The sequence below is a fragment of the Apis laboriosa genome, unplaced genomic scaffold (genome assembly GCF_014066325.1).
Source record: "Apis laboriosa isolate Shangri-la unplaced genomic scaffold, ASM1406632v1 scaffold5213_cov150, whole genome shotgun sequence".
Lineage (NCBI taxonomy): Eukaryota > Metazoa > Arthropoda > Insecta > Hymenoptera > Apidae > Apis > Apis laboriosa.
Window position 1 is genome coordinate 1,188,683 of NW_025223582.1, and position 27,995 is coordinate 1,216,677.

Below are 27,995 nucleotides of genomic sequence, written 5' to 3' on the forward strand. Positions count from 1 at the left end.
TGATCCATTCCTGGAACACGTTCGAGGAAGATTAGATAGAGTTCGAAGTCGAATGTATGAAAATATACTTACTATTTCGTGAACAATTTTGCGTTATGACAGAGTAGATGGCGTGATGGAGATGGAATTCGTCTGGTTTTGTAAGTATAATCTTGATTCTTTTGTATCTTTGCGTAGTGATGATTAGAGAGAATCCTAGAAGAAAGAAAAATTCTTGTTAATGTAATATTGAGGATATTAGATTAATTTTGTTGGTGGTAGAAATGTGGAGATTAGAAGAATTAGAAAGATGAAAAAGCGAAGTGGTTGCTTGCTAATCAGAAGATTTTAGTATAATCTGTCGAATACTCGTGTTTCAACGTATTCATTGATAAATAAATGAGGAAAATGAATGAAGTTAATTGAATTTTACTTTGTATAAAGAAATGTGTTAAGTGTATCTCTTAATATTTGAAATTAACCTGTATGTAGAAAAGATAAAATTAGTATATTATTGTGTAGAAAAGATAAAATATAGTGTGTATTGTATTAACAAGGTATACCTTTATCACATTAATAACTTTCACTTGTATTTTTAATTTAGAATTTATCTCTATTGAATTTCCCATTCAACAGGTAACATGAGCAAAAATGTCAAAATAAAATATCCTAAAATAAAATATATTTTGGAATTAATTTTGCATTCCTTTTCTTTTTAATCTTATATCTTTTGGTTAATTATCTTATAAATTGATATTTGATTTCGATAAGATATTATATAATATAAAGAATATTCAAATGATTCTTCATTGCATCTTAAACACGTTTCCATTTTTCTTTGGTTGACACGTGAATTATGTCTTTTTACGTAATAATATCTTTAGCAAAACATGTTGTTGAATGTCTCTATGAACATTAATAATGGACCGATAATACATCTTTTTAGAATGCAATACGTAAATTCTTTTCTTAAAAATCAAACACTCCTATAAAATAAGACATTCTTTATTTTTATATCTATTTACTGATATACTTAATTAATTATTTCAAACGATTGTTCATCTCCCAGTTGGCAATCTGTGACAAAAATTTGATATCTGTTTAATTAGATAGATATCTTGACCAATTAGATAATATTTGAATAAATTTCCAAACATTAATTTAGATAAATATCTCGAAGCTGTAATATTAGGCTGTATCGGGCAATTTGTGGTGAAATTTAGCAATAACTAGAATTTTTTTTTTCCCCCTCCTTTATTTTCCCATTATTTCTTTTCGTTGACCTTTCGTGGACAAAGATGGGCAATTAGCCAGGGACCCAGTTTTGGACCCGTGGTACATTAAAATACGTACATAATTTCTGCTCCATTGTTCAATGGCGACATCTTGCACAACTTTACCGATATTTCGATTACACGCACAGAGAATGTATAAGCATCTTTTCAACGGTAAAATTCTAAACACCGAGCAACACATAGCTCTTTGAACAACAACGTAAAGCGGTTTAAAATTTCACGAAGACATGTCCTGTTCATGGTTGCACACGAGAACGTGTATCCCATGCACAAAATAAAAGTATCGCGGGAATTATTCTTTCCCTTATCTCGTATTCTCAAAGTGATTATCGATAAATCTTCAATCAATCTTATAAATTTTAATCCAAATCTTTAATTAAACCTTCTTTTTTTTTTTTTAAAATACATATCATTATGAAATGGCAATTCCTTCCTTTTTAAATTAGAAAAAAAAAAAATAAGTTATATAATGAATAATGAATAAAAATTATCAAACAATAAAATTTTTTAACTTACGATATATTTAATTTACGTTTAAATTATATCATTGTAATAATTATTTTTTTATTGACAAGTTAAAAAAATTGTACCTGTGTTTGTAATTATAAAAAAATATCGTTGATTAGTAATTTTTTTTAAACAATATATATTTATTATTAATTGAATAGCTATAGTTTCACGTGTATGTGATATATATAATATGTTTAAAAAATTTATCTCGTCGCTTTTTTCGTCGACCCTTTCTGGCCTGTTTCCAAATTAATATGCACCAAGTGAATAAATAATCTGAACTTGCCATACGCGTATGCGACACTTCTGTACTCCACTAAATTTTATCCATTTGTTTCTATTAAAACTTAAATTTTAATGTACAATGTTTATTTGTTCATTTCGTCGTCATAAATTATCAGGATATATTATTCGTGATATTACATATTCACGAAGGTTCATGATATCTAGATAATCACACAATTTGTATTCAGTAATTTTAAAAATTATTAAATAAACGAATTCAATCTAATAATTATCAAAATAATTTTATACATAACGAGCAAATATAACTAAATACCTATCTAAAATTTTTAAATTCATTTTTCTTCTTTTTTATATTATTATATTCATCACTCGTTATCATCTTTTCAATAATATAACTATATTTATAATTTAATAAACGTTCAATTATAAACTATCAATTTACAATCATACAATATAAATTTATTAATTAATCTCATAAATTGAACATACCTATGTGCATGTATATATAATTAAATTTTCAATATTTATTTCATCTATTTTAAAACACTGTAGTTTCATTCATATTCTTTTTAATTTCATTCTATTGCTGTAATATCTTTACTATAAGAGAGATATTTATAAAAAAATGTTAATGTCTCCATTTTGTTCTTATATTTACGAGGAAATATCTGGATAAGAAAAGAAAAGATATTATATAACAAAGATGTTGCTGTACTAATTTCCAATTTCAATTAATTTTATCAATATAATGAAAAGGGGGAAAAGTGAGGCGACGTCGCGTGAAGGATGACAGCGATATTAACCGGCTTGAAATAGAAAGAGATGGAAAGAAACGAGAGTCGAGGCAACACGTGTTAATAAGTCACAAAGTGAACGGTGCAAATGGTTGGTAAGAACGATCTGTCTGACTGGAAATCGAGAACAATGGAGAACCAGATGGAGGATCGATCAGCTACACATTCCTGTGATTGATACGTTGACAGATGTACAATGGAACATCGATTAAACGAATTAATCCATTGTATCACAACGAAGTTGGTACGGAAATTTTTTTTACTTTATTTTACGATAATTTTATCATTTAAAAAAACTCGAGTTTAAAATACTTGTTTGTGACGAATAAGTGAAGTAATTGTTAAAAATTAACAAGCATTATTGTTCGCATACCAGGATGAATAATAATCGAATTCTATTATCCTCTGATTCTATATATGTCTTTATACACTGAAAATTCCGATGTGTAAACAAATTTCAAGATATAATAATTTTAGATTGATTAATTGAACCAACAATTGTTAAACCTTTTTTTCAATGATAATTGTTTCTAATTATTAATTTCAATTAATTAATCGCCATAATTATAATTTCTCGATCGTAACATATAAATATACTATTTAAGATCCATCCTATTTTAATAAGTATTTTGCACGCAATGATATAATTATAATTCGTTGAAATCGCTAATTCCACCATTCGAAAGAAATTTTGAATTTATATAGAAAAAGATCAATCTCGAGAATCATACCCTCGAATGATTTTGTTGCTCGAAATTCCATCGAAGATGTTCGATCGAAAAATGGTTGACATCTTCGGGGAAGTGGTGCTCTCGTTTGCTGGCTTCCGTCAATCAAACCGCAACTTACATACCACCTTCGATCGCGGATTTCATGGGTTTCGGTGCACGTCGGTTAATTTGATTTATAACAGATATAAATTGCGATCGGCCAGCTTTACATCTGTAATACCAAGATTGTCTCTATTAATTAGAGCTGTTCGATTTAATTTCGCGAGCGTGGACAACTCGAGTGTTACGTGGGAAAGAAGAATAATAATTAAATCAATTTGTATCATTGATTGTTGTATCATGCTTGCAATCATAATTATAATTGAATAAAAAAAAACGGAATGTAAATATATTCCGACTCTTTTATATTCAATTTTTTGATAAAACTGAATCAACAAGAAATGTTAAATTATGTTAGTTTATTTAGATTGTTTTTATTGAATTATATATTTTTTATCGATTTACAGATCGATAATAAAATAAATTATATTATTATTACATATGACTTACGATATTGATATTGATTGAATTTTTATTATGAAATGTATCGATGTAATATTAAGTGTTAACTCTAAATAAAATACAATATTATTTCATTTCTATCATTTTCTTTTATCTACTGTTTCGACCATTATACACGAGTTATTAACGCGTACAATCTCTTATTACAGTAATAGAAAAGATACGAGATTACAGGAAGAATATTACATATTTGTGTACCACTAGCATTCCATTTTATTATAATAGGGAACACAGGTAAGAAACTATGTATCCTATTCGAATAGCAGGATGTTTGAATAATAGAAGTTTCGCATACTAGGATGAATAATAATCTATTATCCTCTGATTCTATGTCTTTACACACTGAAAATTCCGGTGTATAAACAAATTTCAAGATATAATAATTTTAGAAATTGAAGCAACAATTGTTAAACCTTTTTTTAATGATGAAACATCATATCAAGAAAATAAGAGAGAAGAAGTTACGATTATTGATTAAAATTTTTAAGTTTGTTGCGAAAATTTATTTTTATTATTAAAACTGTGCTTCGTATATTTGAGAATGAGAAGTATAATTTTTTATTATTAAACTTCTTTAAATAATAATTTGTTTCAAAGTTTCGTTTGAAATAATAAACAACTTTGTTGCGTGCACGTTATCACGTGTTGAATTATTCTTGTCACCATGCAACTAAATTTTGAATTTTTTACGAATCCTTTTACCTTTGACAAAGAGAAGCATAACCCTTACTCGTGTCATAAAACCTTGATCATACTCGTCGTTATTTGGAGCTGCGAGTTATTTTTGAAAATTTTAAAAAAAAACCCACCACGACATTTCAACATTATTTTACTGTGTATCAAGCTACTCTATTCGACAAAAACGTTTGTTAAACAATTTTATATACAACATTTGTTCATACCAGTTCAATTACAACAGAAACGTATTTCCCTTCTATTCATGTTTTCCTTGTCTTGCACCAATGCACGAGTGAATTTTACAAAATTTGAGTTTGATATATCTTCTAAATTATTAATTTTTCAACCCTAAACCGATTTTTGCACTCGTGTTTCGATATTCGTACTCTTCATCTATCAACAAAACTCACCAATACCAAAGGAAAACTCACGAACACACATTTCAAATCTTATTACCATTATAATCAATTATTGACTAATTTATGGTCATCGGGCAATTTTCTAATCATTTAAAATTACGTTTAAACGTAATCTCGAGTAAATTATTGAATTATTCTTTATAAAGTCTCGATTAATGTCGTTAAGTCGATCAACAAGTATTTGAATCAAATTATATTAAATTTAAAAATTTTTATGATCGTTTATCAATCAATTTATGTCAATTAAAAGTTAAAATATAATCAAGTATAAAGAATAAAATAGAAAGTTACAGTTTATTATAATTCATTGTTTAAATAGAATTTTTAAATAGAATTGATTTGATAATTGTTATTTTTTATTGATTTCCATGAGATTTTTATCTAGTTTAATTATTGTATGATATCATGGAAACTAGTTTGTTTCATTGTTTTTCAAATTTTTTTTGTAAATTTTACAGAATAGATTGCCATTGATAAAAATAACATTTTTTATCGTTCACTTTAATTTATCTAAAAGTTTTGGATTTATTCTTTTGCTTCCAAGTTATTCAGATCCTTAAATTAAATGTGAATGCTTTTCCTTTTTTCCACATCTTCCTCCGGTGGAATATTCTTCTATTTTGTGATCTCCTTTTTCTTTTCTTTCTTTAATATTTCTTTAATAACCTTGCGAGTTAAATCTTGATAGCCATGCTGGATAAATATATCCCTCCAGTTAACTAGTTAACTCTTAGATCTCGTTTCAGAGACATCGCGATCATTTCATGATTGATTGAGAAAGAAAGAAGAATTTGATATTTAAATACATGGTCAACTGGACCATCGCTATATCTCTTTCCTAATAAAATTAAGGGAATTTTTAATTAAAAAAAAAAAAAAAATGCGACAACTATCCCACTTCTTTTATCTAAAAAGGACAGCCTCGGTCAAATATTTTAGACCTGTAAGCTGTAAACTCCATAAACTCTAAACAAAGCGTTCTTTATTAAAAGGAAAACGCCATTACACCTTCCTTTATAGCTCTCTTGTCAAATAATTTTTCACTCTCTGTCACGTATACCACGATATAAAATCTTCAAAATTGAATAATTTGAAGATACGATTTGCATAGATTCACCTTCCGTCAGACATTTCTTCCATCTTCTTCCAGCAACTCTCGTTTCCAGCAACTTCGCTCGTTTTCGACACAAAAGAGGCTTCGCGGCCAAGAAATATTTGACAAATCAGCAGTGGAACCGACGGCTGAGAAATCAGTCGGATTGGAGAGGCCGATTTTCGAGCCCGCTTCTCGAGATTCCTTCACGTTTTATCTAATCGCCGATTCAGCACGTGTCAACGATTCTTCCCGATCATCAACTTTCAGCCTGACAAACAGCTGATCATATCATGCTTCGCGCCAATATCGAGTGCAACTTATTCACCTTTTATATTACACAAGTCACCTCTCTCCTTTTCTTCTTTTCTTTTCTTTTCCTTCTTTCAACGTCCATGCGTCTATCTCGCTCTCTCCCTCCTCTCTTCCGGCTCGCAAGGTCGATCTTTCACGTGTTCCGTTCTCGTGATCTCGAGATTCTTGAGAAGGACGAAGAATTTCCCTCTTCTTGTCGCTTCCTTTCCTTTGTCGAGATTATAATTCGAATCATAGTTTAAGAAGATTATTGTAACTGGTTTGTATCCTATCCCGTTTAAAAATGTAGGCTGGATGGTAATTTATTACGAGATTACTTACGCCATAGATGTAAAGTGAAATACATACTGTAACAATAAATATAGGATCACGTATTATTCAATGCTTTGTCTCTTAAAGTTTTAAGATTTTTGTTTAAAAGTATTTAACATCTGTGCGATTTGGTTAAAATTTCATTTTCACCTTTCATGTCTCGAAATCCTCTTGTAATCCTTTTCTAATAATGATTTCTTTAATTTTACTTCAACCGTTTCAACTTGGTTTTTTCCATTCTGAATAACTTGAAAAAATTAGAAAAAAAAAGAAAAAAGAAATCAGACGGTAGTTGCTTCAGTAATTTTCCGATTTATCAACTTATATCAATTTTGACGATCAATTGATATATAATTAACATATCATTTTTATTTTAACCCAATTTAAATATATTTCACGAATACATCTATATTCGATACAAAATTACCAATATTTCCATACAATACGCATAAATTGTTCCAATCCTCCCAATAGAATTGATCACAGTTTGAAAAAAAAAGAAAAAAATGACAAACTTTAAAATAAAAATAACATCCTTGCGTTACATCTAACGTTCTTTCTTCGTTCGCGGGTGTTCAAATTATCCCCAATAAAACCGAACCATTCCAACCAATAGTATTTCACCGTTTATATAGGAAGTTCGATGAAGAGGAACACAGTTCGCACTTTGTCACGTATCGTAACTGATAATAATCTCTAAACTCTGTCTGTCGTGGAATAAAGTAAGTGTGCGAGTTGTTAGAGTTGTTGGAGACGTTATATAGCTATTCCAGAGCTATAACGCAGAGCCTCCTAGAGAAGATGAAAATTGCTTGGCTCACAACTTTCTCTCAACCCTCCTCTCCCTCCCTCCTCCCATATATCTTGGCCCCTTGAGAATATAACGGGGGACTTCGTCCCCTTTTTTTTTTTTCTTTTTTTTTCTTTTCTTCTTTCATATCGATATTTAACAGTGGCAGTTAAACGCGTCGCGGATCATCAACCCTCGAACAGATCATCATCTGTGGATGGATCATCATCACCCCTCGTATTTACCGACGATGGGATTTCCCCATCGTGAATTATATGGGGAGGGGGAGGGGGTTCGCGTGGGAAAATTGTGAATGCCGCAAATCAATTTGCGGGGAGAGGGGGAGGGGGGTGTTGCGCGAGTTGAGATTCGAGGGTGAAGCGAAGATTAATTATAATGTTAATTATAATGTTTTCATTAGCAGTAGGATTAGAGAAAACTCCGTTGTAACGGAGTGAGAATTTTTTTGTGAATTTATAATATATTGAATTTGAATATTTGTAAGATATTACAAGGGGGAGAATAATATTATGCGTATTATAATTTCGTATTATGGCATCCTTTCGTAAGATTATTTATTATTTATTTTAGAATCGATATAATGCGAAATTAATTAGCAGGGATGAAAATTAATATATATATATATATATATATATATATATATATATATATATTGTAGATTATACCATTTAGAAAGAGAATATTATATTTCTTCACATTTTATAAATATAAATTGTTTCCTAAATAATATTTACAATATATATTATAATATATATTATAGTCTTTTTAAATACTTAATTATTAAAGATCGTTTATATGTGAAATGATTGAAAGTTAAACAATTAAATGATGGATACAATGAAATATATATAGAATCCAGGAATTAGGAAGTAGATTTCTATAAGTATTTACTTAAAAGTAAATTTAACTATAAAAATAAAATATAAAATATAAAATATAAATATAAATTTCGAATGATAAAAATAACTTGTGAATTAATTATTTAATTTATAATTTTTTTTAAGACTATGTGATAATAAATTCCTGTATTTAATAATAATTTATTTTATTATATATTTTTGAATACTATGTTTGAATACTATGTTTTAGGAATGTTTTAAATTTCATTTCTAATTCATTTGTTGTTGAACCAAGTTTCCTTTATTTAAATTCTATCATTATTCCTATTATTAAAATATTCGCATTATATATCAGAATAGATTATTCTTACATTTCTTCATTTTCTTATATTCAAAAGGAGTGATTGTGTTAAAAGAAAAATGAAACTCAAGAGCAAGTATAAACAAGAAGAACAAATAGTGGGAAAAAGATAGAAATAAATTCAAAATTAAGTAATCAGCACCATCTCTGGAATGCCGCAAATGAAACATAAATGTAAACAAAGAGAATAAGTGAAAAAAAGATAAAAATAAAATAAGAATTGATTATCAGTGTCATCTTTCAAATATCAATGATACTTTTTAAATATCAAAAATTCTCAAGAGATAGCACTGATACTTAATTCTAATTTTACCTTATCCTATTTTTGAAGAAGTATCATTTATTTTCGAGAGATGACGCTGATTTTCAATTCTTACTTATCCTGCTTCTGAAGAGATATCATTGATATTTGAGAGATAGCGTTAACAATCAATTCTTGTTATCTTTATCCTTTTTCTATTTATTTTTCTTGTCTGCATTTGTATTTCATTTGAGACACTCCAAACATGCTGTTGATTTCTTCTCTGTCTTTTTCCCACTATTTCTTCTCCTTATCTATATCTATTCTGCAAAATTTATCAATCAATAGACAACTTCGATATCTGATTAATAATTGACCAGTGAAAAAAAAAAGCAAGGAACACATATCTATATGATTTTAATAATTATATACCAGTAATACATATAAATAAATTTAGTTTTAATAGTATTATACTTGGATCTTGGATAAAAGATTTTTAAAAAATCTCATAAATTGATATTATTTTTATTGAATTGTATAATAGCTATGACCAATATTAATAAAAAGTATAAGCATAATTTTTAATTCATAATAATTCAATTTAATTCATAAATCATTCAACTCATTTATGAATCTATCATTTATTCGTATAATAATAAAAATAATAAAAATTCGTAAACACTAAAAAGATTTTTAAATACAAATTAATATAATACATATATACATATAATACATGGAATAATATTTTTGAAAGGATGTATTGAAGAAATTATTTTTAAAATCTATTAACTTTATCAACTTTTTGTAATTGAATTAAATATAATTTCCATGCTTACTGTCACAGATGAAATAAGTCTTATACTTCTTCAATGATAAAGTCACGGATTAGATATAAGAGTTTTATATCTAATCTGTGTCTTCGTTTCACTTTTATCAATGCAAATTTAAATTGTTTAATAAATAAGCAATTAACTTAATAAATAAGTTCAATTGATATATATATATACTGATTTTTATGTTTTGATCACTGGAATCAATCCTTTGATCCAAAGATATTCCATAGATATATTAATATCTTGTATACGTAACATACGTAACAGCTAAAAGATCAATGGATTCTTTTAATTGGATGAATAAAATCATAATGTCGATCAAAATTACCCGTAAAATATTTCACTTTATTTACTCATAATTTTTGATTCCTGATATTGAAATACTGAATTCGAATCTATTTGTTAAATTCTATCAAAAAATATAAAAAAATATTCAAATATTTGATTTGAAAAATTAAAATTTAACCAAATTTTATATTTTAAGTTCATATGATGCTATCAATAGAGGGCGATACAAATTTTATAAAAATATAAGCTCAAAGTAAATAAATAATCGTCAAAAGTGCTTTATTTTTAAATTATATTGTTTAATGTTTCTCATGTTTTTGTACAAAGTGATAAATCGCCATTTATAGAATAATTTGTGAAACTACCTATCGCTATGAAAATCTTTTTATTAAATGATATAGTTGAACACAGATAAAATGGTTGTTTTAAAATAATCTGGAAAACTAATGAATAAACATGTTTAACGTATATAATTAAATAAAAAATTGCATAGAATTGATAATAAATAATATTAATTTAAATTTTAAAATAAATACACAATCTGTGTATGTATGTGCAAGATGATTTTAATATACCAATAATATAACCTAAATTCAGTTCGATGATTTATTGTTTTACATCGTATCATCTTCAAAGTTAAAATAATTACAATATACGCATAATATGAATTATAATAAAAATAAGTGTAGAAATGTAGTAACAATTTTATAAATATTTCAAATAAAATAATTTAAAAATACATTTCATAGTGTAATTATGACGCGCAAGTGTGTACTGTGTAAGGAAACCAATTACAGAAACACTTATAGCTTTTTCTCAGCACCAAAAGATCCTGAAACCCGTAAAAAATGGCAAAATGCCATAGCCATTGAAAATTATGCTGTTACCGACGATACATATGTTTGTAGTAAACATTTTCACAAAGATGATATTATCACACATTGGGTTAGTGGTGTACCTCCACATGTTGTAACTGTAAGTTTAACTATTTTGTATTTATCATATATCAATACTGTTATTCTTTTTACTGCATAATTCTATTATTTTGTAGATTAAATATAAGAAATGCAGATTAAGACCAGGAGCTGTACCAGAAAGGAATTATCATTCTGAAGATGTCCAAGAAAATTATGATGATTCTCAGAGTAATATTGATAAATTTGATAAAATAGATACAATAGAAGAAAAAAAACCAGATTTTCTTATACCTAGAACTGAAGAAGAATTACAAATAAATAATGATGAGAATCAGTTTTCTTGTGATTTTAATGATTATATCCATAATTCTAAAAGAAATTCCTTAAATAAAATGGAATTGATGGAAAATAGTCCAAATGTAAATAATGCATCTTACAATGGATCTAAAATTAAAGAATCTTTGAAACAAAATAAAACAACAAACTTAATGGAAAACTGTATCATTTCTGAAACAAATTTGATGGAAGGCGCAAATTTTGAAGATAAAAGAAAAAACCAAAGTCAAATATCTAAAGGAGATTCCTATTTCAAGATACAGAAAAAAAGTTCAGAGTCTTCCTCCAAAAATTATATTTCTGAAGAACATGAAATAATAGAATGGAAACACAAAACAGTGAAAAAAGATACATCATCTAAAGAGAAATCACCAGATAATTTTAAAACGGAGAATGTATATAAGATGTATATAGAAAATCAAATAGTACACAATTTAAATTATAATCAGTTAGATGAACATTATTCTATGTGTAATGAAATTGATGAAAATGAAATGTTATTTGAAGATTTACTTGAAATATGTACTGAAATATTATTACCACGTGGATGGTCATGTTTAGTAACTTCAAAAGGTCATACAACAACAATAGTATATTTATATATGGGAATGACAAAAAGTGGTATGCCTTTCACAGAAAAGCAAGTATTTATAAAGAGTGATATGATGTTGCATTGTGTTGTTATAAATAAAGAAATTAATCCACTTATTCACAATCTTATAAGAGAAGGAAAACATTTAAAAGTACAGAATTTATCAGATATAGAAGAACTTATTGATGAATTTGATCGAAGAACTGTTTGTCAAGGTATTTATATTTCTTTTTCTTTTTTCTTTGATTTATATTTATAATATAATAAATATATCTTTTATATTTTAAATTAGGTATATATAATTTCGGAAGATTACAAGATATTAATCGTATCATAGTTGCTTATAAAGATGGTATAAAATGGAGACACATTTTATGTCCATTAATAGTGAATAACGATTCATCAAGATGCACAAGATGCATTTCATTGTCTCGTACATTACAGCATAAATCAAAAAATCTTGTATTTCCTCACAATTCTTCAATATTTAAAAACCAGCATCAGAAAATACATTCAGTACGTCATAAATACAAACATACAAGGAAACAAGGTCATGGATATGAATTTATAAAAGTATTCAAATAATAATTTTAAATAAAAATTTTTAAAAAATACAATTTTTAATTACATTCTCTACCTTAATTACTTGTGAAGAACATTATATAGAACATTATATAGAATTATAAATTGTTTTGAAAATATATGTAAAATTATTATAAAAATGTTGTTTGTTTCTTTAATTTGAATAATAGTCACTTTACATTTTAATATTACTTTACATCATTCTATAAATTTTATTTAATTTAATTATATAATTAATTAACATTAAACAACTTTTTCACTTACGAAATTTAGGTCTATCTTCATATTTAATTTTATTGTTCTTCGTATTTTTTAAACGTTCCTAAAATATTTATTAAATATATAAAAATTTACACATTTATTCAATATTTAATTAATTATTATAAAAAAAAACAATGTAAATAAATTTAATTTTTTTTTACGAAAAATTTTTCTTACCATAGACCATTCTATCCTTAATTGTTCTAACATTTTTGGCGTTAAAAGACCTCGAGATATTAACCTATTACTTAATTTTTCTTTTGATTGGTTTATATAGTTATCTATATATAAAACATAATTGTAAAAATATAAAGAATAAACTTAATATATAATAGTTTTTAATAATCAATAAATTACCATTTAATGTTTCAGAATTTTCAAATGATTGTTGTTGCTCATTATTTTCCAAAGCACCTATTTAATAAAATTAAATAACATTATTTGACCTGTTTATTTTTAAACAAAAAAATTAATTCAATATCAGATACCCGTTTTCGACTTTTGAAATAATCTTGTTATTTTTTTAATTCCCTTCTCAATAATTTTGTCTAATTCATGTTGCAATTTCCTAACTGAATCTCCATCAGGAAATAAATTTGATATCCGGTAACTGTATTATAATATAAATTGTATTACAATTTAATTTTTTAAAATAATTATAAAAAATAATAAAATTATATTCTTACCTTAACCAAAGATAAACATCTAGGGTATCAAATATACCTTCTAAACGTAAAAGCTCAATAAGATTCGATGGTATTTCGGGAGGCCATTGAATTTGCTGGCATAACCATAAAATAGTTACTGGCTCATTTTTACTACATTGTCGAGCATACTAAATAAAAAATATATATCTTATAATCTTTTTATAATTTTTAAAAGTTTTATAATCTTGTTATAATTTTAATCTATACCTTTAGAAACATACTGCATGTTAAAGGTATTTTTCTATTAACTGGTGCACAACAAAATAAATATCGCGTAGAAAGAGGCAAAGGTATATGTTGTATCATATCAGCAAGAAATTTAAAATCATCTAAATTACATATAAAATATAAAGAATTGTCAACTTCAGACAATGCAATAAAAATATTCTGAAAAAAGAAATATTTTAAAATTATAATAAATTATAAATTAATTATATTCAAATATTACAATGAGATTTGATAATGGTGCATTTGGTAAATAATAAGAATATAATTCTATTTGATCTGCAGTTGGATGAAGTCCAGCTTTTTGAATATCTTGCGGAGTTTGTGCTAATAAATTTTTTAATAAAGACAAATCTTCAGGTTTGTAAGTTGTTACAAATCCCTGTAACATAGAAACTTAATAATAAAATTATACTTTTTATATTATTATATTTTATTTATTTTTATTCATTTAAATCTGATTATAAATTACTTTAGACCATTGTGTTCCATAACGTCCAGCACGACCTGCTATTTGTAATGCAGATGATACTGAAATTGTATCAATATCTATTTCTCCTTTTTCATTTATAGTTGGTTGCATTAAACTATAAAATATAATTCTGCGAATATGTCTGAAAAAATATCAATATTTTTTAATATAATTCTAATGTAATATAATTCTATAATATCTTGTTAGATATTATAGAAAAATTGAAATTTTTAATTATAATCTTACAAATTAAGACCCATTCCTATTGCATTAGTAGCTACTAATATATTACAAGGATCTTGAGGGTTATTAAATCTTGTAGCTTGCGCTAATTTTGTGCCTGGTGGTAAACTACCATATATTACAGCTACTTTATGTCCCATTTTTTCAATAGCATTTGAAACAGTGAATATTTCGTTTCTACTAAAACAAACAATACAATCTCCTGGTTGAATATTTTTTAGAGAATAAAGTGCTGAATTTTCTATTTCAAGTGGAGTCAATCGTTTATATTCCTTTATTTCTACTGATTCACCTGTTGTTAAGCATATCGATTGTATCTATAACAAAAATGTTGTAAAAATTTTAAAAATAAATAATATTTTAATATTATTATAATCATTTATAAAATAAAATTATGAAACAAACTATGGGTACAGCAGCAGATTCACCACATAAATGTATTTCATTTGCAGCAAGACCAAGAAGAGCTCTTGTCCATGCCCAACCTCTAGTTGGATCACGTATTAATTGAATTTCATCAATTACTGCTACTTCATCTGTAAAAATTATTTATTTAATTTACAATAATTTATTTGATAAAAATTATATGAAGCAATAAAATACATTACATAAAAAATTATAAATCAAATTTACTTACAAACATTTTGTATATTTGTCATTTCTACAGAACATGAAATATGATTAGCAGGACATGTTACATCTTTTGCATATCTATGTTCTTCTCCTGTTATTAAATCACAAGGTGTACCCTAAAATTATTTATATTTATTAAAATAATATTATAATATTAAAATAATATTTATTAGAATAAAAGTAATTAAATGATATTTTTTATACTAACCATAGAATTACATTTATTAAAAACTTCACTAGCTAATAATTTTAATGGTCCACAATAGACACCACTTTTTGCTGACATAAATCTTTGTAAAGCATGATAGGTTTTACCACTATTTGTAGGTCCAACATGAAATATAATTTTTCTCTTTTTAGATCGTGCTATAGGATACCTAAGAATAATAATAATTAAATTTAACTTATACATATTTAAAGTTTAATAATATATTATTATAAGTATTACCATTTAGATGGATTTCGTAAATCACTGATTTTTTTCAATTCATCTAAACATTCAATATGTGGATACATTTTTTTTACATAATCCAAAAAATAAGGATATATATCTAAAATATTTCCTGCACCATTCATAATATCACTTAAAACAATATGAAGATCTGTAGGTAAATTATCGGATTCTATACAATGTTTTCGAAAATTTGCCATAGCTGAGGTAAAAATTAACTCTACAAATAATTAGATAATTAAGAAAAAAATATATAAAATTAAGAAAATTAATCAAGATATAATTAATAAAAATTACCATCTAATCCATATTTTATAGTTAATTCTTTAATTTCTTCCTTCCTTGCAAAATCACATAAAATTTGTATAATTTTACGTTTATTTAAATTACCAGTTAATTCAATACCAATTGCATTATCTGAATTTTCTTTTACAGGAACTGGTTTAAATAAAGAATTTATAGATTCTTTAACATTTAAATTGTTATTTTGTTTTCTTATTATATTTTGTCTAAATTTACTTCTAGAACATAATTGTCTAAAAATCATATACATTTATTAGATAAGTTAATATAAATTAATATAATTTAAAATTTTTGTAAATGCTATAACAATTACAAATGTAACAAGAAAAAAAATATACACCTCAAAAGTGAAGACACAATAAAATTATTTCGTGTTTTTAATTGTTCTGTAACAATAAACATAATTGATATCATTGTTAAAACTAATTTTATTTATTTTCATATTCTATAATTATTTTTTATATAAAGAACTTAAACCTCGTGTCAAAAAGGTTAAAATATGTGGCGACATCTTTGTTATTGAAATGAAATGATAATGTATATATAGTAGTATAGTCAATGTTAAATTTTTCATTTTAGTTTATTAATAGTGTTAATTATTAATAATGTTAATTATTCTCAAAAATTATATATTTTTTTATATAATTGTAACAATAAGAGTAAAAATATAATTTAAAAAATTTTAATAAAATTTCAATATTAATTTTTCTAACTTTAAACAATAGATTTTAATTTAGAATTCTATTAAATTAACATTTATTTTCATAGATTTAGAATATATAGTTAAAATTCTTTAAAATTTTATATAATTTTTTAGATTTTTAAATAAGATTTATAATTTTTTATATTATATTTAAATCATCATGTCAATTTATTCAACACAGTTAATAATTTTTGTTTTTACCAATAATTGTAATAATTTATTATATATATATATAAAAATTTAATAAACTACATATTAATTTAGCAGAAAATATTTTGTAAAAAATTATACATACATGTTTCATTGTTTTAGCATAGATTTTATTTTTTTCTTGTAATAATTATAATAATACATTTAGTGTGCAACAGTTGTCATACTTGAAATAGTTTTCTTTCTTTTATTTATAATTACTTTCTTTTATTTATTAAAATGAATTTTATTTGTATATTATTTACATTCTGAAAAATTCAAAAATTCTAAAAAATAATTTTCAAAATTATAAATTGTCTTAATACTAACCAAAATTTTTATTTTGAAATAAATTGATATAATTTTATTAAAAAGTTTAACATAGTTTAAAATAAAATTTAAGTTTAAGTTTAAAATAAAATTTTAAAAAATAAAAATACAATTTTATATTTATATTTATTATATATATAATTTATTATTCATTTATATAAATATATATATATAATGATACAATTTTATAAAAAAAATTGTATTATATGAATTTATATCTTTTAATAGAATTTTATTCTTATAAATATAATTTTTAAGTATTATTTGAATGTAAGTCTTATGTATTATTGTCAAAATTTTTATATTTGAGAATGGTTATTCTTTCTTTTGTTTCTTTCTTCAGATCAATCATCTGTCATTAAAGATATTATTTTGGAAAGGTTAATTCTTTCTTAAAATTTATTTATTTTTTATAAATTTTTCGTAACAAATTTTAAATATAAAGAATATGCGTAAGTCAAAATAATATCTATTTACTATTTTATTATATCTTTGAGTGAATAGAAAAAGTAAAATTTTTACAGATCAAACAAGTGTAAAATGTAATGTAAAATTATGTTCGAACAATGATATTCCACCATCGTCAGTAATTCGCACTTGCCTTGGTCCATCCTTGGCACAAGTATTTTTTGACTATACTCATCATGATACATTAAAATTATTAGATGTACTAATAACATCAAAAACATCAAAACCATGTTTTTCAATTTCTCCCGAGGATCAAATGACCAAAAATGATGTACCACCAACAGATCATCAAATCATAAAAGCATTTGTACATCAAAATATATTAGGTAATATTATTAAATATATGCGACGTAATTCGAATAAAAATAGTAATTTAAATATATTTTAAATAAAATTAATAGAGTTAGGTGAAGCTCTCTTAGAAAATTTAAAAAAGGAAGTTGAAGAAAATTTAAGGGAAAAAGTAGAAAGGCAATCGCGAGAGAAGTTTTATTTATATCAAGCAAAAAAAAGGCGAGAAGCCGATCTGCAAACACAACAATTGCATGAAAAATATCAGAATTTCCTTGAATCTGTTCGAGTCAATTTACAAAAACAGCTCGAAGTAATAATTTTCATTACTTTTTATATATTTTTCATAAAATTTCACATGAATTTATTGTTTTTTAAATGAGTATTTTTCAATATTTGTTATAAATATATAACTATCTATATACTAAGTATAAGAAAAAAAAATAGAATTTAATTAATATATTGTTATAATTTAATTAATATTCATATTTCAACAAAAAATAACTTAATAATATTTTATTTAAATTTGAAATAATGTTTCAATTGATCATATATATATACATAAAATAATCATATACATAATCATATTAATCATAATCATATACATAAAATGTTTTCAAAAATCTTTTTTATTTTTTTTCTTTTTTTGTAAAATCTAATAAGCTGATGTGTTTTTATCGTATAGATAAATAATGATATGAATGATATGTTAACAATATTAAAAAAAATTTAAGATTTCGTGACTAATTTAATATAATTGAATTTATTACAAATAATTTTTTTTTAATTTCATGATATTAATTTTACATTTATAATTAAAGTCTTATACAAACAAAAAATTTCATGTAATGAAAAATTTTATTTTAAAAACGTTTAATATACGATTATATAACTTTGTTTTTCTTCAAGATTGTTCTATATGAGAATCGTTATCTAATTGAAATACTGCCTTATGAAAAAAAATATATATATATATATAATATTTAATTCGAAAAAAAATTAACGATATAAAAAATCTTTTCAATTTTTATAAATAATTCGAATAAAAATTAAAAACAGATAATTGAATGAGATTCTATTGAAAAAATATATACGAAAATAAGAAAATATATGTATATATATTTATATTCATATAATATAAAGAATAATTCATATAAAGTATTAAAAAATCATTTTTTATAAATTTTCTTTTTTTTTTAATTAAATTTTTTTTAATTTGTCTTTTGATATAAATTGATAATAAATGATTAGTATCAAATTTTTGTAAGAAAACTAATAAGATAAAAAATTTTTCTATACGAGTATTTAAAAATTAAAATTACATAATTACATTTTAAACATGTAATGAAATAATATAAAATATTCCGATTTTTTCGCATTCGTGTATAAATTTTTACTACAAATTCTTAGCTTATAATAAAAGTAAAAAAAAATAATTTAAGTAATTTTAATATTTTAATGAGCATTATTTTATTTGATGAGAATTGTTCGAATAACAAAAAATTAATACCATTTTCTATTTAAAAAATCTAAGATAGCTTTCTATCTTTCGTTCTAACAATGATTTATGCTAAAAAAAAAAATTTGTTGTTTATCAAAAGATCCCCTATCATTATTTCTTCATTTAATTTGAAAAAATAAAAGAAATTGATATCTTTATTAATTTTTGAGAAAATATTTTATAAGATATAAAAGCTTATATATTTATATATAATACTAATAAAACAAAAGATAAGCTATAACTTATAAAAAAAAAAGATAATTATTTTTCTTAGAAAGAATGGTTTAAAGCAGCTGAAGAATGTGCCAAGAATACTCAAAAAGCAATTATACAAGAACGGATGAATATAACACAGGAAATGATACGAAAGATGCGCGTAGAAATCACTCATATTACACAATCATTATATAATGATTTTGAAAAATTATTTTGTGCTAAAAGGGATACTATAATCGCTGATTTCAATCAAATCATGAGGTTTATATCTGCATATTCGTAAATGATGCATTTATATAATTAATTTGAATTAAAATTCACACAGGAAGAGACATATTAAATTTAAAAACGAAATGCAAGAATTAAAAGAAAAGGCGAATAGAGATATGTATATTCAAAAACGTCAATTTGAAATGCAAAGTGTCACAGATATAATTTATGTTCTTTGCTTAGAGCGAGTGCGAAGTAATAGAGAAAAACATGCCATACATAAATACTTCGAAGTAATAAAATTATTCAAATTTTATTAATTATTTAAAAAAAATATTTTATAAAAAATTATATATTAATGCAGGAAAAAATTGATGAATTTTATGAATTAATAATCCATTTGAGAGATATAATTAATATTATGAAAGAAGAAATTATTAATTGTCATACAAATAAGAAATTGTTAGAGGAAAAACTCTATAATGTTACTAAACATTTTCAAAAATTCATTAATTTCATTTTTCATGCTATACCAGGACAAGCAGATTATTTATTACCACCAGAATTACAACATTTGATTAATTTAGACATAGATAAAGAAGATAAAAAGAATAATAGAATAATAGAAGAAGATAAATAGAATAACTTAGAAAAATATAAAATTAAATATATAATATGTGAAAGTATTTCTCTTTAAAATATTATAATGTAAAATATTAAAATGTTATAAAATGTTATAAAATATAAAAGAAAAAAAATTATTCTTATTTGTAATATTTCAATGTGAAAAACATATAATTGTTTAGCGAAATATCTTTATTGTTGAAATTGTATTAAATGTAAAGTATCGTTAATTAAACATAACTTATTTTTAAAAACAAAAAAATATGAATGTAAAAGATTTATTATTATATAAAATATATGCTAATAAATGATATCAAAAATAAAAACACAAAATTTTTACAATATTAATATTTTTATATAATAAATTTATGTATAATATTAATATAATAAAAAAATTTTTTATTATTTATAAAATAATATAAATCGAAAAATAAAAATTAACGAATTATATAATAAATTTATTTATAAAATTTTTACTGGTCATCATAATTTTTATTATTTAAAAAAGATAGCTGATAAATAATTTTTATAAAACTTTAATAAAAAATATACCTGATTGAAATTTTTATTTAATACTGATGAAAATTTTATTTAATAAATATATTTATATTTATAATTAATTAATTTCATCGCATACAAATGTTAATCTTCTTGAAGGACGATACCATTCTGGATCTTTATGAAGACTTGATATTTTTGGATGATAAAATTCACGCATCATAACAAATGTGTGTGAAACTTTACTTCGTGGAATTGGTGGATAATCTGATAGATGCCATCCATATATCCAATTTGTACATTCCGGATAGTAATAACGACTTTCTGGAAGATCTTTTAATCTAAAATAATTAATGAAAATATTAGTAAAAAATATTGGTATATTCTTCAATAAAAAAAGTTGAAATCAAAAATAATATAAAGGAAGAAATATAACAGATTTTTTTATTGAAATCTTTTTTTCTTTTACTACAAAATATTAATATATGCAAAACCTTTTATAAGTATAATTTTCATTGGTGATAAAGCTTGGAGCGTCTTCAAATAACATGGCTCTCGTTTGTGGATCAATTGGTTTCATTATATTCATATTGATAGAACCATCAGGTTCGAGAGGTCTCCAATTTGGTAAGGGTTTTAAATGTATCTATAAAATAAAAAATCTCATATAATTCTTGTTATAAAATTAGTATAGATATATGTAATATATTATTTACGATTATATACAATGCCTATGCTTGGTTTTTTCTCTGGTTCATATTTCGGCGGCAATTCAACTTTTGTTACTTTTTCTAAATGATCCAATAATTTCTGTTGGTTTTTCAAAAACCAGTTAATACGTGTGTTTTCCTCTTTTTTTATCATTTCAGTATGAAATGCTTGACAACGTGTATTACAGACTCCTTTGGTCGTCATGATTTAATTTTATTATGTGTTCAATAATTTATATAAAATTGTAATCAAAATTTGGATATAAGCCCACTGATTTAAAAAAAAATTACATTTATAAAGAATTTTCAACATAGCATAACTCTGAAATGAGAATATATGTTATCGCGATTTTCTAATGTTTTTTTATTAATTTAGTAGACAAAAATAATATTTTCATGACTCTTTTTATATTTTATTTACATTACAGAATCATTTTATTTACATTATTATTACATATAATACGTTTTATTGTATATCGTTCATTTATTTTTTCGTGCGCTAACATTATCAACTTATGCAATAATATATCAGTGGGAGCATTATTTTATATATAAGTTGATAAAAAAAATTTAATAAGCAAATATTAATTAAAATGAATAATTCTATTAATTTTTCAGGTAAATAGTCCATAAAAATCAATTGGTCATCATGATCTCTGCAAATATACATAAAATTTAATTTCGTAAATATTAATAAAAATTAGGCGCTAATATTATTTTTTATACTATGTAAGGTGAGTATTTATTTAAACAATTAAAAAAAATTAAATTTTGCGCGATTATTAAATTTTAAAGATTACTGCGAAATGCACATTTATTAAACACCGAACTAAATACTGTTTATTTATTCGGTGTATTGGCATTTTACATTATACATATAACATATACATGTATATTTACATGCATAGATTAATTTATATGCCAAATTTTATTATAAATTTTATTTTTTTGTTAAAAATCATATCTTCGCACCATAAAAATAATTTAAATATATATTTTTCTTCGTTTGAAAAAAAATTTATCAAAAGACATTTATAAAAAGATTATACATATATTTTTATGTATACAACAATTAATGACATGTTTTAAGGTGTCAAATAATATTATATCGGTAGCGATGAACAATAATAAATAAATATGGCGTGAAGTATGAGTTTTCATATGATATTACTCCCTCTTAAAGTCAACATCAAATGACTCAGTAATCACAGCCATAGGAAGCAATATTGTGATATAATGTTTAGATGAATTATTTATATTACACAGACTAAGGAGCAATTCTTAATTTGTACTTGTATAATCAAGGCGAATTGTACTTGTTGCACAATAAGATTGCCGTTTCTTTGCTTTATAATTTGTTTCTTCATACTGTACACACGCACGTAATATTAACTTATCTATACTGTTCTACAAGATAGTCTAAATTCTGTACCTTTTTATGCAGGACTTATCTAATGTTTCATTTCATGATTAATGAAGGTATTAGTAAATTTACATTTTATCTAAATTTAGATGAACCGCGTTATCATTTTATGATAATAAATTGAATACTAAAATTTTATATTTTTCATTCGAAGTATATAAGATTTTCAATTAAAAATTTTTAATTTCAAATTTTAAATGTATCATTTTAATTGTACTACACACACTGCTTCGCTAATCAATTTTTCCATGCATCCCACTGTTTGTTTTTTAATCTAAGTGTACAATAATGGTACAATATTAAATATACTAATTAAATTTATTATTCTAATTTACTATTCAAATAGAGCATATTTTTCAAATTTAATATTTTTAAAGATAATTATATTATTGTTTTATTTATGATTTAACCAATATAATTTTACTGTATTTAATTAAAATACTTTTCTTCTATACAAAATATGTGTATATCATTTTGATTCAAAATTACATGGCTCACTTTAATGAATAATTATTGTAACATTTAAATTTTTTTATCACGTATTTTATGAACGCCAAAAATACATTCGCACGAATAATTCATAAATTATTTTAACAAAAGTAATATAAACTATTTCATAAATAAATTGAACATAGTTTACATATAATTTAGCATGTTTGTTATATAATCTTTTTTAAATTTTCATAATGAATTTCTTGTTGATTAATATAAACGATATGGTAAATGATAGTGTGTTTAATAATACCGGATAACTATCATTTACACAACATTTATATTATATTATCCTTTATGAAATAATATTACTAATTAATAATTGTATTTCATTAATTTTTTAAAATAATACATTATTAATTATTTTGTTTAATAAAATATGATATTCAATAAAAGTTTCAAAGATTCTATAATATCTTTATAGTATGTTAAGAAAAACAAAATATCTTTTTATTATATAACAATTCCTTCCTTTTAGATTTTATATCAATTATAATAATGTTTTAATGGTTTGGTAAATATTTGTAAATTACTACTTGCTGTTTACTTCAATGTACTAGAAAATGCAGTCATTAGTTTGTAATTATACATTATTAAATAGTCATATATTAAAAAATAACTAAAGAAATTTTCTGATTCATTTTTTTTATGAGTTGAGCTTGCGTCCTGCACTTGGCTCAAAATGGATTTTCATTTATACATGTATTTCTTCATTACGAATTATTATATACATGTAATAATAGCGTAGATGAATTAACGAAATATTATTGATAAACTCTCCAAATACGAAAAAACGGATATTTTATCTACCATTCAATATAGTTCTTCATACAGTTCAAATGGTGTCGGTAAAGATTCAAAAATACTTAACTCGTTGTCACACCGAGTAACACTGAGATTGGAGCATTTTTATTGAGATATAAGCTCATATCTTGAAAAAGACTAGAAAGTGAAATCTAGAATTTGAACTTTGGTTCTGATTAATTTCACTCGAAGAATCATTATCAACTTCTGGTCCACGATATCCATCATCTTGTTTTTCTTGAAATATATATTTGAAAAACTCATATCTAAATAATTAATAAACAAAAATTATTATATTTAACATTTTAAATAATATTACATAGTATAATATAAAATAGAAAATATTATAAATTATTTATATCATAATTATTGCATTAATTTTTTTTATTAATCTATTTTAGATTTATAGACATATAATTAATTCTATATTTTATGTATCTATAATTAATATTTTTCTATTTTATAATATTAAATATAATTCTTATTAAAATTATTTTATATACTTACGTTGACCAACAAATAGTTGTGGCTGGCATTTGATAAAGAACACGGGCATTTAAACCACGGAAATAGCTAGATAAACCTCCATATCTATACACAATTCTTAAAGCATCTTTCATGCCTTGAGCTTGTACACCATTTTGTGTATTTAGAAGTGTTTTACAAACATCTAAAGGTGTTGTAACTGCAGCAGCAACAGCTCCTGCTAATGCACCTGTAATTTATTCATATGTTAAATTCAATATAAATAAGTTTTAAAATATAATATATTTTTTTTTTCAAAAAATATATATACCTGATACCATATGTGCTATTGGATTATAAATATGATTAGGATTTGTAATAATTTGTGCAACTTCGTAAGTAACAAAATGGATTGTTTGAAAAGGTATATTCATAGTCAATTGTGTCGTGTAACTTCTATAGAATGCATATGCACCTTCATTTTTATATATATTTCTTATACATGTCATAACATTTTGATAAGGAGAATTATACATTTGTAATCGCTGTTTAACCACTGGAATAAGATAATTATTTTCTTCATTGGAAAAAATTCTAAAAATTATTAACCACATTTAGCTGATTAAGTTTCCATAAAAAAACATATTTAGCATGTTTTGGAAATATTCTGACATAATATATGAAAATTACATGATAAATTAATAATTTATTTATTTGCTAATAAATTTAAAATGTTTTACCTTCTGCTGGATTCATTATACCATCATGAAGAAGTGTTGCCACAAAACCAGCAATTGCATAAGGAGCTACATTCAATTCAGAATATGTTCTTGAATTCAAAAATTTATTTTTAATAAACTCATAACATGAAAAATACAATGCATGTGCAGGACCAGCTCCTACAACCATTGCACTCATACCACGAATTGGTCTCAAAAAACCTTCTTGTTGTACCATTCTCCTTAGAACAGTTCTTACTCCACCTCTTACACCTGCATTTGGTGTTAATGCTTGCATTCTTGTCTAAATAATATAAATAAAATATAAAATACATATAGATATAAATTTATTTATTTAAAATTTTATTTATTAAATTTTACACTTTCCAAATGTCATATTTTATTACTAATTTAAAGTATTGATTACACATTTAAATATTAATTAATTATAATTTAAAATAAAGATTATACATATAAGAATATATGATTTAGAATGCAATAATAAAAAAGTTAAAATTATTTAACTTTTATTAAATATTTATTAGATTGAGAAATCTTTATTACTCTTTTAAAATTTTAATTGATATGATGAGAAAACATATAGAAATACTAAAATAAATAAAATCATGATTTGTAATTATTTAAAAATATAATTATTTTTAATTAAATATTTATTAATAATCTCACTAAATATATTATATTACAATAAGAAATATATAAATAAATACATAATATTTTAAAAATAATATAAAGAAAATATAAAACATTAAATTAAATTTAAAATTTGTACTTTTATGATATATTGTTTATATAATATAAATTTTTATGTTATTTTATATTTACATTTCATTGCAAGTATATTTTCTAAGTAATTGTGAAAGTAATTGCTAATATAGATTGTAGGTTGAAAAGAAAACCAAAAATAGAACCTACTGTAACTAAGAAATGTGTTATATAATGAATGTTTAAAACTCATGTTCAGTTTAATTATTTTACATGTTAAAATTATTTACAATTAAACTTTACTTTTTTAATTAATAATAATTATAAAATTACAAATATAATATTTAAGTATTGTGTATACTTTACAAAATATAATATATATAAATATGACATAATAAATATATCAAATACTAAAATAATATATATACAATTAATAAATAAAATTATATAAAATAAATATCTAAAATCAAGTTTATAAGAAGATAAGTAGAATTTTATTCATATATTTTAATAATAAAAAGGGATTATAAGAAATGTTTACATATTTATAAATTAATTAAAAACAATTAAATAGAGATTAGAAAGTTTATTTTTTATTACATAAAATCTTTTTTATTTATTATTATCAGTTAACACAATTCCATTATTATTTAATTATGAATAGTTAAATTTACATTAACAACAATATTTTCTCAGATAATAATAAATTATATATTTATCACTGCAATACGTATTGAAATATAATAAACTATTATTACAAAATATTAATATTAAATTATTTGATAACTAATACAATCATTTGTAAATTCTAAAAATTAATACCTGGAAGTAATTACGAAATTATATTGCTTAAACTGATTGCACAATAAATTTATAATTATTTAAATTAAGATACAAAACACGAAATTATGGTTGAATATTAATATTATATTATATTTTACGAATATTTGCAATTCTTGAAAATTTAAGTACTTTTCTATTTATTTAAGATTACATCGACGAGATCATATATGACAAACCTGATTTCCAGATTTGAATGAGGAAAAAGATAAAATTCAAAGAACTATCTTTGAATATCACATTTTATTATTCAAAGATTGTGCGACTTGCAATGTCATGGTATTAAATGTCATGATGATGTTAGAATATGACGGAAATTAAATTCCGTGAAATAATAGTTGAGGTTATGTAAAGTATCTTAGAAAAAATATACAAGAAATAAAGTTATTACCTTAACACTGTCAAGTGGATACATAACACAATGTTCCATAATTCCGGCAAATGCACCTGCTGTCATGTGTACAGCCACAGATGATGTAGGTAAAGTCTCATAAATTTCAGTATTCATATTTCCTGAAGATGCTTTAACGTAATTTTCAATTCGCAGCTTTAAAATGCCGCAATTTTTATATGCACTCTTTTGAAGTAGACAACGCGCATTCGGCAATAATTGATGCCGATTTATCGTTTATGTAGCAACATTTGCTTTGTAATCGCCGAAACATTCATTCAAAAGGATATGAGGATAACGTTCGTTCTTTCGAAATAATGAGATGTAATCGTATTCGTTGATCGTGTCTTAATGGAACGTATTGGAGTTG

At 23.5% G+C, this 27,995-nt stretch overlaps 5 protein-coding genes across 6 annotated transcripts; 2 read left to right on the forward strand and 3 right to left on the reverse strand.

The window, feature by feature from the left end:
- The first annotated feature begins 10,568 nt into the window (after window positions 1-10,568).
- LOC122717470 lies at window positions 10,569-12,751 on the forward strand. The gene is made up of 3 exons (XM_043941561.1): window positions 10,569-11,281; window positions 11,358-12,366; window positions 12,444-12,751. Exons 1-3 carry the CDS (start codon window positions 11,063-11,065, stop codon window positions 12,734-12,736), a joined length of 1,521 nt encoding a protein of 506 aa, XP_043797496.1. The 5' UTR covers window positions 10,569-11,062; the 3' UTR covers window positions 12,737-12,751.
- On the reverse strand, window positions 12,740-16,442 carry LOC122717469 (ATP-dependent RNA helicase SUV3 homolog, mitochondrial). The gene is made up of 15 exons (XM_043941560.1): window positions 16,369-16,442; window positions 16,023-16,261; window positions 15,723-15,945; window positions 15,483-15,651; window positions 15,279-15,390; window positions 15,047-15,177; window positions 14,645-14,958; window positions 14,399-14,540; window positions 14,150-14,308; window positions 13,909-14,088; window positions 13,681-13,829; window positions 13,483-13,604; window positions 13,352-13,408; window positions 13,172-13,275; window positions 12,740-13,055 (listed from the first exon to the last, which is right to left on the reverse strand). The coding sequence occupies exons 1-15, from the start codon at window positions 16,440-16,442 to the stop codon at window positions 12,990-12,992; spliced, it is 2,241 nt and encodes a 746-aa protein (XP_043797495.1). The 3' UTR covers window positions 12,740-12,989.
- Window positions 16,443-16,527: 85 nt separating this feature from the next.
- Window positions 16,528-20,558, forward strand: LOC122717492 (the record flags this gene model as incomplete). The annotated part of the gene is made up of 6 exons (XM_043941607.1): window positions 16,528-16,543; window positions 17,775-18,044; window positions 18,120-18,322; window positions 19,785-19,987; window positions 20,052-20,229; window positions 20,301-20,558. Coding segments are annotated over exons 1-6 (1,128 nt in total), but the record flags the coding sequence as incomplete, so codon positions are not given.
- Window positions 20,559-21,068: 510 nt separating this feature from the next.
- LOC122717510 (protein ATP6V1FNB-like) lies at window positions 21,069-22,190 on the reverse strand. Its single transcript, XM_043941647.1, has 3 exons — window positions 21,785-22,190; window positions 21,553-21,704; window positions 21,069-21,399 (listed from the first exon to the last, which is right to left on the reverse strand). The coding sequence occupies exons 1-3, from the start codon at window positions 21,971-21,973 to the stop codon at window positions 21,177-21,179; spliced, it is 564 nt and encodes a 187-aa protein (XP_043797582.1). The 5' UTR covers window positions 21,974-22,190; the 3' UTR covers window positions 21,069-21,176.
- An 80-nt stretch (window positions 22,191-22,270) lies between these two features.
- Window positions 22,271-27,788, reverse strand: LOC122717471 (mitoferrin-1-like). Of its 2 annotated transcripts, XR_006347216.1 has the most exons (6): window positions 27,626-27,788; window positions 25,693-25,975; window positions 25,284-25,508; window positions 24,995-25,202; window positions 24,555-24,753; window positions 22,271-22,424 (listed from the first exon to the last, which is right to left on the reverse strand). XR_006347216.1 is itself a non-coding variant. In XM_043941563.1 (5 exons), exons 1-5 carry the CDS (start codon window positions 27,740-27,742, stop codon window positions 24,609-24,611), a joined length of 978 nt encoding a protein of 325 aa, XP_043797498.1. In that variant the 5' UTR covers window positions 27,743-27,788; the 3' UTR covers window positions 24,371-24,608. The 2 variants fall into 2 exon arrangements, 1 of the variants encoding a protein (XP_043797498.1); XM_043941563.1 differs by lacking the exon at window positions 22,271-22,424 and having other exon boundaries at window positions 24,371-24,753.
- Between the last annotated feature and the right edge of the window lie 207 nt (window positions 27,789-27,995).